We start from the raw sequence: 15357 nt of genomic DNA, 5'->3' as shown, positions 1-15357 counted from the left end.
TTTCAGGGGCTGGCTCTGCCAAGAGGTCAGTGGTGGAGGTCAGGGGTTCTTCTTGACCTTCAGTCCAGTTGCTTATTTTCACAGGATGCTGAAGGCTGTCCTATTGATATCAAGCTGGTTCCCAATGGAGATGGCACCTTCCGATGCTCCTACGTGCCCACCAAGCCCATCAAACACACCATCATTGTCACCTGGGGAGGAGTCAATGTTCCCAAGAGCCCCTTCCGAGTAGGTCTTCCTAATTCCCACCCCGAATTCATGTGATTTTCCTCTTCCTCCAGCAGTGACCTACACCCTAGGCATGTACTCTCCAGGTGCCAGTGAGAGGGCAGATCCTGAATACCCCCGAAGCATGCTGCTTTTCCTCCCACTCTCAGGACCTTTGGGGAAAAACTGAAGTTTATCTGAGAGTGGAGGGTAGGGGAGATGAGGACTTGCCCAAGCTCCTGATCTCCTTAGGAACGGGATGGATATCTTAGCTCTTCATGCTGGGCATTGTTATTTTGCAGGTAAATGTGGGGGAGGGCAGTCACCCTGAGAAGGTGAGAGTGTATGGTCCAGGAGTAGAGAAGACTGGCCTCAAGGCTAACGAACCAACCTACTTTACTGTGGACTGCAGTGAAGCTGGACAAGGTATGTGGTGGAGATGGGGTTGAGAAATGGTGGGCCCAAGCATGGGTGTGGCTAAAGGAAAGGTGGCCATGGGGGCTGGGTAAGATCTAGGAAAGAGAACGTAGACTGTTAGAAGTGAAAGAACATTAGAGTTCTGATTCGCTCCCTCTAAACCATTGTGGATGAGGAAAACGAGGTCCTGCTAAAGGCCACACGCTACAAACATGACTGAAAAGCAATAATGGGGATTCAGTTTCATGCGCAACCCTCTTTTTGTCTTCTACTGTGTATATGGAAATGCTTGTTCTTATTTGGTGTTTGTTAAGTTGAGAAAGAAAAGAAGTGTTCTTAAAAGTTCCCAAAGAATGACGTGGCTGTGACTTCGTGCATGGGGTGGGGTGGGGGTGGTCAGGAGGAGGCAGAGCCAGAGTAGAAGGGGGCTCACTGGTGCCCCTGGTGGCCGTGGTGGTAACCAGGCTCTCCCCTCCTCAGGGGATGTGAGCATAGGAATCAAGTGCGCCCCAGGAGTGGTGGGGCCCGCTGAAGCTGACATTGATTTTGATATCATCAAGAATGATAACGATACCTTCACGGTCAAGTACACGCCCCCTGGGGCTGGCCACTACACCATCATGGTGCTCTTTGCTAACCAGGTACTCCCCTTTCCCTTCCTGGTCAAGGATTTCTCTTCACCTGTCCCATAAGCCCCAACCTTTTAAAAGCGAGTAATACGCTATTAAAGATGCTGTGTTTGTCAGACCCCTATCCTTGGGAGATGGGAAACAGAGAAGTAGGGAATGTCAATAGTGCTCTAAGTTCCAGGGTGGACATTGTCAGCTCTGGGTTCCCTTAATAGGCTCCCCTCAGCTATTTTGTCTCCATCCTCTGCCTCAGTTTTCCCCTTATCAGATAATCTCTTCTCCCTTTCACTATTCTGCCTTTCACTTGCCTGGTAAGGAGCTAGCTGAGCCAGTGAGACATCTAGGCCAGTCCCTTTCATGGCCACCACTGACTTTTTAGGAGCTCACTTCCTGAGGCTGGGATATCTGAGAGTGTTTAGCTGGGAGGGGTCTGTAGAGCTCTAACTTGCCCCTTTACCCTTCCCTCTCCTAGGAAATCCCAGCTAGCCCCTTCCACATCAAAGTGGATCCATCCCATGATGCCAGCAAAGTCAGAGCCGAGGGTCCAGGGCTCAACCGCACCGGTAAGTGCCCTCCAGAGCTGCCTTCTCTGCCATCTTGGGAGGGAAAACTGGGCCCATGTAGCCTCTTAGCTTCCTGCACTTTCCTTACTCTTTCTTCTCCCCTTGGGTTCCCAGGTGTGGAAGTTGGGAAGCCAACACACTTTACAGTGCTGACCAAGGGTGCTGGGAAGGCCAAGCTGGATGTTCACTTTGCCGGGGCAGCAAAGGGAGAGGCTGTTCGAGATTTTGAGATCATTGACAACCATGACTATTCCTACACTGTCAAGTATACGGCTGTCCAGCAGGTGAGCTTCCTTCTTTCTGCCCCTCTCCTGCATCCTTGCCTTGACTGCAAAGCTGCTATAATAACTCTTTCCCTTCCCATTATCTTCAGGTCTGATAAGTCCCTTTCCCCAGTGACTATGACTTTGGCTTAGTCTGTTTCCTCACCTTTAAAAGATGGTGATGATGGGGGGTGGGTAGAGCTCTCTAAGCTGCTGGCTGTAACTGCCTATTTCATTCATCAGGGTAACATGGCGATTACTGTGACTTATGGTGGGGATCCTGTCCCTAAAAGCCCCTTTGTGGTGAATGTGGCACCCCCTCTGGACCTCAGCAAGGTCAAAGTTCAAGGCCTTAATAACAGTAAGTGTATATGTGTGTGAGAGAGGCAGTATTGTGTACTATGTGGGTGGAGGTTGGTGTGAAGAGGGGGAAAGAGAAGCAGAGGGTCTGTGATTGGAAGGAGCTGGGGTCTGCGATTTCCTTCTTGCTCATCCCTGCCCCATGCCATCTCTCTCCTCCTCTACCTTCCATGGCACAGAGGTCGCCGTGGGACAGGAGCAGGCATTCTCAGTGAACACTCGGGGTGCAGGCGGCCAGGGACAGTTAGATGTACGGATGACTTCGCCCTCACGCCGCCCCATCCCCTGCAAGCTGGAACCGGGAGGTGGCGCCGAGGCTCAGGCTGTTCGATACATGCCTCCTGAGGAGGGGCCTTACAAGGTGGACATCACCTACGATGGACACCCAGTACCTGGAAGCCCCTTTGCTGTTGAGGGTGTTCTGCCCCCTGACCCCTCCAAGGTAAGCTGGGCATGACCAGGATGGAACTGGAGAGAGCTGGGGATAAAGTAAAGGGTGTCAGAGGCAACAAGTGATCGGTGCAGAGTGTGTGTGTGTGTGTGTGTGTGTGTGTGCGTGTGTGTGTGTGTGTGCGTGTGTGTGTGTGTATGAGAGACAGAGAGAGAAGGGAAGGCTGGCTTCACATGGAGACTCCAAAAGCCCCTCTCAGCCCTTGAGGAATAGCCCACAGAGGAGGGAGGGGGTCTTGGTGGGAAGAAGTACATCTCCCAGGATAGTCACTAAGTCCAATGGGTCTTCCTTGCATTGTCCTTGGACATTGGTAATTGAGCTTCTGCCTATTTGAGCTGTAAGTCAATCTGAGTTCAAATCCTGCTGCAGTCACTTACTAGCTATGTGGACATTGGGCAAATCAGATGAGCACATTTTTGCTTCATCTCCAAAAATGGTGACAATAATAGCACTCCCTCCCTGTGTTGTTGTGAGGATCAAAGGAGACAACATGTGTACAGAGCTTTGCACACCTCAGAGGGCTCTCCAAAGGCTCAGCAAACACACCCTGGGCATTTGCTATAGAATAGACATGGAGGAAGGTGCAGTGGGGAAGACACATCCTCGACCTTCAGCACTTTTATGATCTTGTGGGGAAGACAAGACTAAGCCCATAAAATGAGGGATGTAATAAAATAGTGAGAGGCAGCCCGGCATGGTGGATGGAGAGTTAGCCTTGGGAGCCTCTAGGTTCAACACCATCCCAGGCATATACTGCCTGTGTGACCTTGGATAGGTCATTCAACCTTTTAATGTTTAAGATAGAGGGTCGTCACTAAGATTTCAGGAAGTTTGTGAACTTTGGATGGGAAAAAAAATTACATCTTTATTTTCACTAATCTCTAATAGAAACTTAAGCATTTCTTTTCAGTTCTTTGAAGACATGACTGAAGAGTCCATGTGTTTTACCAGTCTACTAAAAATGATTAAAAGTTCTGCCTGCTCTAAGAATATAAGTTCTAAAAAAAGTACCAGCATGCATAATACTACAGTTGTAAGGACTACATTGTCTGTCTGCTTTGCCTTGATTTGGCATAACTTAATACTTCAAGGATTGAGAAAGGGGAGAGATTGTTATATGTGAAGCAGTCAGGAAAGTCTTCATGAAGGAGGCAGAATTTCAGCTGGGCCTTGAAGGTTGGGTAGGATTTAGGTGGTAGAAGGGAAGAAAGAATAGCAATTCCACCCGGGGCAAGTGGGGCTTATCTCCTTCTTCAAGGGCAAGGACCCCAGGCCCTCTCTGGCCAGGACCTCTGAAAGACAGGATGACACTGGGAAGGTGGCAGATGTTTGAGCAAATTGGAGTAGTCAGGGTTACTCAAGAAGAGGCTGTTATCCCCATGGTGTCTTCTATCCTTTCCTTTTCCCCAGGTGTGCGCCTATGGTCCTGGACTCAAGGGTGGCTTGGTGGGGACACCAGCACCATTTTCTATTGACACCAAGGGTGCAGGAACGGGGGGCCTGGGGCTGACAGTAGAAGGTCCATGCGAGGCCAAGATTGAATGTCAGGATAATGGAGATGGCTCGTGTGCGGTGAGCTACTTGCCCACAGAGCCAGGCGAGTATACCATCAACATTCTCTTTGCTGAGGCCCACATTCCTGGCTCGCCCTTCAAGGCAGACATCCGACCAGTCTTTGACCCTAGCAAGGTTCGGGCTAGTGGGCCTGGGCTGGAGCGAGGTAAGGCTGGTGAAGCGGCCACCTTTACCGTGGACTGCTCAGAAGCAGGAGAGGCCGAGCTGACCATTGAGATCCTGTCTGATGCTGGAGTAAAAGCCGAGGTGCTGATCCACAACAATGCCGACGGCACCTACCACATCACCTACAGCCCCGCTTTCCCTGGCACCTACACCATTACCATCAAATATGGAGGACACCCAGTACCCAAATTCCCTTCCCGGGTTCACGTCCAGCCTGCGGTTGATACTAGTGGCATCAAGGTCTCTGGGCCTGGTGTGGAGCCCCATGGTGAGTGGAAAGATGTGGAACTAGGGCCAAGTGGGAGAAGTTGAGTGTATCAGGCTGGAAAAAGAGGCTGAGAAGATAGATGTAGAAGATAAATGAGGGCAAAAGAGGTTAGGGAAGTTAGAAAAGGGGGAAAGTGAGGAGCTGGAGGAGATTGAGTAGATGGGAGGCAGTGCTATAGAGGAGATGAAGGACCAGGAAATGATGGAAATGAATGAGGGGAACTGGAGGAGTGAGAAGGAAGGGAACTGAAGGAAAAGATAGTAGAGCCAATTAGAAGGTTCTAGGGGCATTAAGTCATCCCAGCAGAGATGTCAGGGAAAATAGCTGAAGATTCAGGGTGGAAGCAGTTCTTCTAGCAGCCCAGGGTGGGAAGTATCTGTGGAAGGTGACTAGAGGAGAGGGGGGGTGCCTGCCACTGGGATACAAGTGTGACACAACCAGGGCTTGATTCAGAAAGTTAGATGAGGGGCTGTAGTTATGAGGACAACCATGGAAACATGGAAATAAGAGAAAAGACTTCAGGATGGGGCTCTAGTCTGATAGTAAGAAAAGAAAGGGCCCATGCTTGTCTGTGAGAGACTTTTAGGGTAGAGCAGTAGAGTCCTGTGAAGGCCGTCTTCTCATCCTGCTCTTTGTTCTGGCTCCTAGGTGTTCTCCGAGAGGTGACCACAGAGTTCACAGTAGATGCTCGCTCCTTGACTGCTACAGGCGGGAACCATGTCACAGCCCGGGTGCTTAATCCTTCGGGAGCTAAGACAGACACCTATGTGACAGACAATGGGGATGGCACCTACCGAGTGCAGTATACTGCCTACGAAGAGGGTAAGGGAGGCAGGGGCATCGGGATACAGGCACCCAGTCACCAAATGGGGGAGGAGCTAACCATGAAGGTCATAGCAGTAGGGCTGGGGTGGGTGGATCCATGTACCCTGGACCTTCTCCACTCCTTCTCCCCAAACCTCTGCTTACCTTATGATGTATCTGGTTGTGTTACTGTCCTCAGGAGTCCACTTGGTAGAGGTGTTGTATGATGAAGTAGCAGTTCCCAAGAGTCCATTCCGAGTTGGTGTGACTGAAGGCTGCGATCCATCTCGTGTCCGGGCCTACGGGCCTGGCCTAGAGGGAGGGCTGGTCAACAAAGCTAACCGCTTCACTGTAGAGACCAGGTACATGCTTAGCCCTGTTCCCACTCTCCTCCATACATCTTCCCCTCCCTCTTGGATTACCACATCTAGCAATGATTCTAAAGTCAGAGGACCTGGTTTTAAATTCCATCTCTGATTGCTATCTTTGTGACCTTGGGCAAGTCACTTTACTTCCCAAGTCCTGTTTCCTCATGTGGGGGGACGGTGGAGTCGGACTAGAGGGTCTCTGAGGTCCCTTCCAACTCTAGAGCTGTAAACCTAAATAAGGGGAGGGGGTGCAGTGGAGGCGTGCTATATCTCTGGATTCCTAGATACTTTGTCTCTGGAGTATTTCTAAAATAATTTCTCATCCCTATCCCATCACATCCCCACCCCATGTCTGGATACAATAAATACTAGGGGAAAACCCAAACATTCCAAACCAGCATGTACCAGGTATTGCTGAGGAGCTGTATCTCACCTCTCCCACTTAGTCTCCAAAGAGTCCCGTCTCTCCCCTTCCCTCCCCTGATCTTTTGTCATGGCTGAGCTAATGGAGGCTGTTCTGCAGGGGAGCTGGTACGGGGGGCCTGGGTCTGGCTATTGAGGGTCCCTCTGAGGCAAAGATGTCCTGCAAAGACAACAAGGATGGCAGCTGCACTGTGGAGTATATCCCCTTCACCCCTGGAGACTATGATGTCAACATCACCTTTGGAGGGCGTCCTATCCCAGGCATGGTCACTGAGGCGGAGAGGTGGAAAGGGCATGGGGTAGGGGGTGGAGGGCTCATTGTACATGGTGCATTGTTCATAAGAGAGGTGGAAAGGTAGGGCAAGAAATGGATAGCTCATATAGGAAGAAGAAAGCCAGAGGCAGTGGGAGAGGTTGGGATATATTTTCAAATATATATATATATATATATATATATACATACATATACATACCCACATAAACACGTGTGCATATATGCACATACATGCATACATAAACACATATGAAGCCAGATTGATTCTGAGGCCAGAATCAAACCGAGGTGTCCATGACTCCAGGTTCAGCACTCTATCCACTCACCACTCAGTTTATAATAGCCTCTGAGTCTTGAAAGCAATGGCATTGAAATTTCCTTAAATTATTTTACCAAATATGGGCTTCTACCAATTAAAATAAGATACTTCCTTCCACCCCCTGCCTCTCTGGCCCAGAATATTAAGGTTTTGCCAAGTGGTTCTCAACATCTAAGTTAGTTGGTACTTGTTTGTGTGCTGACATGTTTCATGAGACAGCAAGAGTGTGCTGCACTTGAGTCAGAAAAATCCGAATTCAGATTTTCAGACACATCCTAGTTGTATGACCCTCGGCAAGTCAATTAACTTCTTTCTGCCTCAGTTTCCTCATCTGTAAGCACCTACCTATTGAAGATCAAATTAGATACATATACTGTATCAAGCACTTTGTACTCCATAAAGTGCTATATAAGTGCTAGCAATTAGTATTAAAATGCTCTAATGCGTTGTCCTGTCTCCACTCTGGAACCATAGGCTTCTGGAGAGTGAAGCCTTTGACTGTTCTTTCTTCCCAGTCCTTTCTCAGGATCTAGTACATAGAGCATATTAGTGATGGTGATGAGGGGTGGGGCAGTAGATGGGCTTAGAGTTTTAGTCTATCTCTGGAAGGCTAGCCCTTTTTTCTTCATACAGGGAGCCCTTTCCGAGTGCCCGTGAAGGATGTGGTGGATCCTGGAAAGGTGAAGTGTTCAGGCCCCGGTCTGGGAGCTAGTGTGCGAGCCAGAGTCCCCCAGACCTTCACAGTAGATTGCAGTCAGGCGGGACGAGCACCTCTGCAGGTGGCAGTGGTGGGACCCACAGGTATGGAGAGAGCTGGGGAGCCACAGGAAAGTAAGATGGGGTAGGGGAGGGGAGTAATAATCTCAGGATCCTCTTAGAGGCCTGTGAGACCACCTGCCTGATTTCTTTTGCACTATCCTCCCTCCCCAGGAGTGGCAGAACCAGTCGAGGTGCGAGATAAAGGGGATGGCACCCACACCGTGAACTACACCCCAGCCACTGATGGGCCATACACTGTGGCTGTCAAGTATGCTGACCAGGAGGTGCCTCGCAGGTGAGCCAGGAAGAGAGCCGTTGGGAGGATGGGGGGGTGGGCAGCCACAGCAAAGGCAAGCACTGGTGCGGCAGGTGGAGGCAAGGAGAATCCTTGAAAAGGCAGGTTCTCCAGAAAGCACCCTATGCTTAGGTCTTGGGGGCTCATTCTCTGTTCTGCACTGTTGATCTCACCTAAGTGGGGTGCTGAACCTAGGGTGACTGTCCTCCCCAGCTCCCCACTAACTCCTGGCCCCTTGCTCCGAGTAACCTCTGTCTCACTCACCACAGTCCCAGCATCGGGCATGTCTGTGACAGAACCCTTCCCAGCCTTGGGAAGAGAAGTAGGTGAAAGGAGCAATTCCCTTGCACTAACTGTCCAGTCTCATTCCTTTTACCTCCAAGCCCCTTCAAGATCAAGGTGCTGCCAGCTCATGACGCCAGCAAGGTTCGAGCAAGTGGTCCCGGGCTCAATGCTTCAGGCATCCCAGCCAGCTTTCCTGTGGAGTTCACCATTGATGCCAGAGATGCTGGAGAGGGACTGCTTACTGTTCAGATCCTGGTGAGGGCCTCTCCTTGTCTGGGGGGAAGGACCGTTTCAGTAGCAGGGGAGCTGGGGGGTTCCAGGTTTGGAGCAGGGACCACTGGTGTAAACTCTGAATCTGGCACTGATATCCTCTTTCCTCCACTTCTGCCCCCAGGACCCCGAGGGCAAACCCAAGAAAGCAAATATCCGAGACAATGGAGATGGCACATATACTGTATCCTACCTGCCAGACATGAGTGGGCGCTACACCATCACCATCAAGTATGGGGGAGATGAGATCCCCTACTCCCCCTTCCGAATCCATGCCTTGCCCACTGGGGATGCCAGCAAGTGCCTTGTCACTGGTGAGCACCCCTTGGTCCTTTCCTATCTGTCCCTCCTAGTCCCTCATACACCCAACACAGAGACATACACACATGTACTTGCCACACGCAACAAAGGATAGGATGCTGAGGGGAAGATAGAGGTCTGAGCTTTCCTTCTCTCCTTGCCACTGTTGTCTCTGCCCAGTCCCCCAAACACTGTCCATGCTCTGTCTGCACCAGTCTCACTCTCTTCTCTCTTTCCAGTGTCCATTGGCGGTCATGGCCTAGGTGAGTACAGTATCAAACCTTTCTATGAGAGGGTTTGGGCCACAGGGATAGTATCTAGCCCCAAGTCCCTGCGCACTTCGCTGGGTCTTTCTTTCTTCATTTGTGCCATAAGAAAGGGGTTAGATGGGATGATCTGGAAGGTCCTGTCCAACATGAAGCCCTATGATCCCATGGCTGGGCACTCTGTCCTATGACTGAGCCATGACTTGTGAGGACACCTCACAGTCTCTTCTAACAGCCATCATCCTTCTTGATCATCTCTCTTTCTCCTGAAAAGTCCCTGATCACAGCTGCTTCCTTTGCCCTCATCAAATATCCTCCCCTGTTCTTCCCCCATGGCCCCTGACCATGCCTCATCACCCCCACAGGTGCATGCCTGGGTCCCCGCATTCAGATTGGGGAGGAGACAGTCATCACAGTGGATGCCAAGGCAGCAGGAAAGGGCAAGGTGACATGCACGGTATCAACCCCAGATGGGGCAGAGCTGGATGTGGATGTTGTAGAGAATCATGATGGCACCTTTGACATTTACTACACTGCCCCTGAGCCGGGCAAGTATGTCATCACCATCCGATTTGGAGGAGAGCACATCCCTAACAGTCCCTTCCACGTGCTGGTGAGTGCCTGAGGGCAGAGGGCTGTGGGAAGGGAGATGAGAGGTTGGGCCTGTTTGTTAGAGGCAGGCTAGGGCATTATATATAACACATAATGCAATAATATAATATGTAGTATTATATTACACATAATATATTATGTATAATATATGATCTATAATGTTGTACAGTGAAACTCTGTTCTAAATTACCTTCTTATACTTCAGATTTAGGGCGGGAGGTCTCATCCAGGTCAGATACAGTCTCATATACTTGGTAGACCTTTGTGACATTCACACACAATATTTTTGATTTCAGCACTTTCCTGTTCCTGGGTACCAGTTCTGGACTGTACTTTCATGTAGGCATAAAGACAGAGTAGCAATCATTCCCTCCATCCTCTGAGAATTTAGCCATTCCTGTGAAATTGGAAGCTTTCAGTCAATGGACTTATGTCTAGCCTGCCCCTACTTCTCTGGCTGTTCATCCCCAGTGGAGGCAGGACAGTGGTGACTCATGGTCTGAAGCCCTAGTCTTTTGGAGGAAGGCACTCCAAAGGCCCAGTCACCCATGTTAGCCTGTGCCAATGTCAGCTGTGGAGGCTATGTTGACCTGTGTTATCTATCATTCTACCAAGACAATGCATATTGGCCTGTATTGGACCATTTATTAAGTATCATCTCTGGACTAAGCATTGAACTGTCATCCTATGGTGATCCTCTGTAACTCCATGTTATTCCATGTCTTGCTCCCTCAGGCGTGTGACCCCATTCCCCACGTGGAGGAGCCATGTGACACCCTACAGCTGCGCCAGCCCTTCCCTACACACCAGCCCAGTAGCTACCCCACCCACTGGGTACCTGTTTTAGCAGAGGGGTCTCTATCTTCCCTTTCCTCTCCCTTCTTTCTTCTTCTTAACCTTTAGGGTCATGTTAGGTTAAAATGCCTCTCTTCAGAGCTAGGGTCTCCCCCCAAAAAAGATAGGGTCAGCCTAGGATATGTGAATGCTGTGCCCAGATCCGGGAGGGTGCATTGTCATAGGGGTCTGAGCCAGAAGCCTCATTTCAGGGAACAGGGAGCATAGCATCTCCTCCTTGTTCCTCCACCTCTTCTGTTGCAGCTCCTGCATTCTCTTCTCCTGCTGAGCCACCTCCTGCCATTAACTTTACTTTTCTTTCTCCCTTTTTTCCTTCTGACTTCCTTTTTGGGGTATGGAGTGGGATTTCCACTTTCCTTGACGTGCTGTGAGTAATCTTACCTTTCTTATTTCCCCTTCCCGAGGCCACGGATGAGCCAGTGGTTCCAGCAGAGCCCATGGAGTCCATGTTGAGACCCTTCAACTTGGTTATCCCATTTACAGTCCAGAAGGGGGAGATCACAGGTACCATCTTTTTAGGGTTGTAGTATTAAAGAATTTTAGAATGGGAAGATTAGAGATTGTCTTAGCCCAACTCCCTCACGTAACAGAGGTAACATAGCTAGTTAGTGGCAGAGACAACCCAGGCCTTCTGACCACTGGTGCAGGCTGCTTTCTTCACATATACCATAAATGCTTCCTGATCTTAAGCAGGTCCTTTGGTTTGGCAGAACAAAACGGTCAAGTTCTCTTCCCTTTTTCAGGGAAGCAGCCAACCCTGCTAGATAGGACCAAACTGGAGAGAGGCTGAGTTAGACTCTTCTGAGATGCGGGAATAGGAAAAGATTTTGTCCTCTTAGAAAATAACGGGGGTGGGGTGGAGACCAGATAGATTTCTGGGGTCAAAGGGGAAGATGTCTCCTCTTCTGTGATACTGACTATGCCCTGGCATACCAGGTGAGGTGCGGATGCCTTCAGGGAAGACAGCAAGGCCTAATATCACAGATAATAAAGACGGCACCATCACAGTGAGGTACGCACCCACTGAGAAGGGACTACATGAGATGGGGATCAAATACGATGGCAATCACATTCCTGGTAAGTTTATTGGAGGGACAGGCTAAGATCTGGGTGGGCTGAGAGTTGGCAGAGCCAGGAACTATTGAGGGCAACAGTTACAAGTGATTTGCACAGTCTGGGAAATAGTAGGGTAGGGGACAAGGAGCCTATTGGAAAAGGAACTGGGGGAAGTCCTGGAGTTGAGAGATGAGGTGGGGGGTTAGGTTACTTAGAAGCAGAGGAGGCTACAGGTAACTTTAAATATATAGGCCCTGTAGTCAGGAGGATCAGAGTTCAAATGTGGCCTCAGATGCTAGCTGTGTGACCCTGGGCAAATCACTTAACCCCAATTGCCTCAAAAAACAAATAAATAAATGTGTGTGTGTGTGTGTGTGTGTGTGTGTACACACATGTACATATACATATACATGTCAATAATTTGAGAAGTTGCGAGGATTGATGGAAGGAGTTAGAGCAGCTCCAGAACTCTCGTGCCTTAATCCTGTAGTCTCCTCTCCTTCCCCCAGGGAGTCCCATGCAGTTCTATGTTGATGCCATCAATAGCCGTCATGTGAGTGCCTATGGGCCAGGCTTGAGCCACGGCATGGTCAACAAGCCAGCCACCTTCACAATTGTCACCAAGGATGCTGGGGAAGGTATGTGCATGGATGAGATGAAATTTGGGAGTGGAGTGGGGTGTGAGGGAGGCTTGTGAACAGCCTGAACCCTGATCTAACATCAGTTCCTCCAACACTCACCTAGGGGGCCTGTCTCTTGCTGTGGAAGGCCCATCTAAGGCAGAGATCACCTGTAAGGACAATAAGGATGGCACCTGTACAGTATCCTACCTCCCTACTGCTCCTGGGGACTACAGCATCATCGTCCGCTTTGATGACAAGCACATCCCAGGGAGTCCCTTCACTGCCAAAATCACAGGTACCTTTTGTTCTTCTACTTTGCCCCTGATGAACAGCCATTCAGTGATGCTTACTGAATGTCCATCCACCAAAACTAAGCCCTGTCCTTGAGGGGAAGAGCATGTGAAGAATACAGAGTTAGCTTATTGACCTCAGGGATCTTTCTGGCCCCTCTTGGGGAGACACAGGATGAGCACAAATGGAATATATATATTCCAACATAAAATATATATCGTATATAATAAATATATATATTTATGTACAGTGTAAAAGAATGCTTATAAAGGCAACATATCAGTGAAACCCCAGAACAGGAGAACCTGAGGGGCATCCTCTTGAAGTCTGAAAAAAGTTTTAGTGTAAATGAAAACAGATGGCAAGCTTCCAGAAGATTCTTTTGGTGTCTCCCCTCTCTTCTGTCCTCTCACTGTCACCACCCTAGTTCAAGTCCTTATTTCCTCTTTTCGCCAGATCATTGTAATAGTCCCTTCTACACAGTAATTGCTTAATATGTGTTTGATATAAGTAGAGATGAATTGATTTTGCTAGGGTACAAAGTGTGAAAAAGTGATCTAGGTCAGATGAGAGTTGGTCAGGGAAGGCTTCTTGAAGCAAGCAGATTCTGACAACTGATTGTGAAGGAGCTGAGAATCTGGGATTGGAAGGGAGGAAGGGAGACATGGCCAGGATCTCAGTTTCTTACCTGCTGTGCCCAGGTGATGACTCAATGCGGACTTCACAGTTGAATGTGGGCACATCCACGGACGTGTCACTGAAGATCACAGAGAGTGATCTGAGTCTGCTGACTGCCAGCATCCGGGCTCCCTCAGGCAATGAGGAGCCCTGCTTGCTCAAGAGGCTGCCTAACCGCCACATTGGTGAGTGAGGAAGGCAGTTGGCATGATCTGACTCTCCAGGGATGACCCTGAGAAGATAGCCTATAGGGAACCTTCAGCCTACTCTTCCTGGGCTTGGGAATACATAGGTTCCCTATCCCTCCATGTCTGGGTGGAGTGGGTGGAAAAGTATTGCAAGCAATGCCAAGGGGTATGATCCCTGATGCCCATGTCTCTGTGCCTACTACAGGTATCTCATTCACGCCCAAAGAGGTGGGTGAGCATGTAGTAAGTGTTCGAAAGAGTGGGAAACATGTCACCAACAGCCCCTTCAAGATTCTTGTGGGGCCTTCAGAGATTGGTGACGCTAGCAAGGTTCGAGTCTGGGGCAAAGGACTGTCAGAAGGCCAAACCTTCCAGGTGGCAGAATTCATCGTGGATACAAGGAATGCAGGTATGCATCTCCTTGGTAGCAGTGTCTCTTCTAAAACACCCAATAACCACTAGTCAGTCAGTCAACTGTAGAGTATTTCTAAGGCATAATTATGTGCCAAGATTTGGCCCCAACCCCTACCAGGCCTAGAGTTGAAGCCCTGTCATTCACTCCCTTTCCCAAAGGGTATGGTGGTCTGGGGCTGAGCATTGAAGGTCCCAGCAAGGTGGACATCAACTGTGAGGATATGGAGGATGGTACTTGCAAAGTGACCTACTGCCCCACCGAGCCTGGCAACTACACTATCAACATCAAATTTGCTGACAAGCATGTCCCTGGTGAGTGGAGAGTCTGGGGGCTGCCCCAGAGTGGGAGGGATGCCTCTAGGAGCCTGGGAGGGGCTGGAGGGGAAGGACTCAGAAGGGGCCTGACGACTCCCTCCTTTTTCTCTAGGGAGCCCATTCACTGTGAAGGTGACTGGCGAGGGACGGATGAAAGAGAGTATCACTCGCCGCCGCCAGGCAGCTTCCATTGCCTCTGTAGGGAGCACCTGTGACCTCAACCTCAAGATCCCAGGTAAGGGTTCAGGCAGGGGTGGGACTGGGCCCAGTACTAAATTCCTTTCATTTTATTGATGACTTCCCTCCTTCCTTTCCTTCATTCCTTCTCTGCCTCACTGGTGTCCATTCCCTGCCCATCTACCACCCCTTTTCTCTTCTAGGAAACTGGTTCCAGATGGTTTCTGCCCAGGAGCGTCTGACCAGAACATTCACAAGAAGTAGTCACACATACACACGGACAGAGAGAACAGAGATTAGCAAAACGCGGGGTGGAGAAACCAAGAGAGAGGTCAGGGTGGAGGAGTCCACTCAAGTTGGGGGAGACCCCTTCCCCGCCGTCTTTGGAGATTTTCTGGGTCGGGAACGCATTGGCTCTTTTGGCAGTATCAGCAGACAACAGGAAGGTAAGTTGGGATGGGCGCAAGGAGACACCTCCTGTCTCATCCCGGGCAAAGCCCTTACAGTATAGACAGTCAGTTAGTGCAGTGGAGAAACGACTGCTGAATCAGGAAGATCTGAGTTCCAGTCTAACCTCAGATAACTTACTAGCTGTGTGACTCTGGGTGAGTCATTTAACCTTTCTCAGCCTGTTTCTTCATCTGCAAAATGGAGATAATAGTGCTTAGCTCCCAGAGTTATGTAAGGATCGAAGAAAGTAACAGATATAAAGCAGTTGTAAAACTTTAAACACTACCTAAATGCTCTTTATGCAGAAAGCGGAAGACTTTCGCCCACATGCTCTTGCTGGGGTGGGATAGCCGTTAGCCAGCTAGCCCCTGGTCTCATATAAGTCAGCCTGTGACTACCCCTTAGAACTCGCTCATGGTCACAATAATCCCTAGATC

At 49.7% G+C, this 15357-nt stretch overlaps 1 protein-coding gene across 2 annotated transcripts in view; it reads left to right on the top strand.

The window, feature by feature from the left end:
* FLNC (filamin C) overlaps nucleotides 1-15357 on the top strand; it is a 38799-nt gene that overhangs the window by 16237 nt on the left and 7205 nt on the right. The window contains exons 14-40 of one of the 2 annotated variants that reach the window (XM_072652793.1): nucleotides 85-228; nucleotides 510-633; nucleotides 1105-1265; nucleotides 1726-1816; nucleotides 1931-2100; nucleotides 2323-2440; nucleotides 2619-2881; nucleotides 4301-4898; nucleotides 5547-5720; nucleotides 5902-6064; nucleotides 6594-6754; nucleotides 7720-7887; nucleotides 8017-8140; nucleotides 8524-8680; nucleotides 8820-9009; nucleotides 9235-9258; nucleotides 9627-9874; nucleotides 10609-10707; nucleotides 11133-11232; nucleotides 11665-11805; nucleotides 12294-12422; nucleotides 12529-12702; nucleotides 13400-13561; nucleotides 13770-13973; nucleotides 14138-14290; nucleotides 14406-14528; nucleotides 14674-14916. In XM_072652793.1, the coding sequence (XP_072508894.1) occupies nucleotides 85-228; nucleotides 510-633; nucleotides 1105-1265; nucleotides 1726-1816; nucleotides 1931-2100; nucleotides 2323-2440; nucleotides 2619-2881; nucleotides 4301-4898; nucleotides 5547-5720; nucleotides 5902-6064; nucleotides 6594-6754; nucleotides 7720-7887; nucleotides 8017-8140; nucleotides 8524-8680; nucleotides 8820-9009; nucleotides 9235-9258; nucleotides 9627-9874; nucleotides 10609-10707; nucleotides 11133-11232; nucleotides 11665-11805; nucleotides 12294-12422; nucleotides 12529-12702; nucleotides 13400-13561; nucleotides 13770-13973; nucleotides 14138-14290; nucleotides 14406-14528; nucleotides 14674-14916 (4606 nt within the window). The remainder of the gene's footprint in view (nucleotides 1-84; nucleotides 229-509; nucleotides 634-1104; nucleotides 1266-1725; nucleotides 1817-1930; nucleotides 2101-2322; nucleotides 2441-2618; nucleotides 2882-4300; nucleotides 4899-5546; nucleotides 5721-5901; nucleotides 6065-6593; nucleotides 6755-7719; nucleotides 7888-8016; nucleotides 8141-8523; nucleotides 8681-8819; nucleotides 9010-9234; nucleotides 9259-9626; nucleotides 9875-10608; nucleotides 10708-11132; nucleotides 11233-11664; nucleotides 11806-12293; nucleotides 12423-12528; nucleotides 12703-13399; nucleotides 13562-13769; nucleotides 13974-14137; nucleotides 14291-14405; nucleotides 14529-14673; nucleotides 14917-15357) is intronic. The other variant, XM_072652794.1, reaches the window with a different exon arrangement.

This window comes from Notamacropus eugenii, chromosome 3 (genome assembly GCF_028372415.1).
Source record: "Notamacropus eugenii isolate mMacEug1 chromosome 3, mMacEug1.pri_v2, whole genome shotgun sequence".
Taxonomy (NCBI): domain Eukaryota; kingdom Metazoa; phylum Chordata; class Mammalia; order Diprotodontia; family Macropodidae; genus Notamacropus; species Notamacropus eugenii.
The sequence above is the reverse complement of the archived record's forward strand: the minus strand, read 5'-3'. Positions and strand labels throughout refer to the sequence as shown.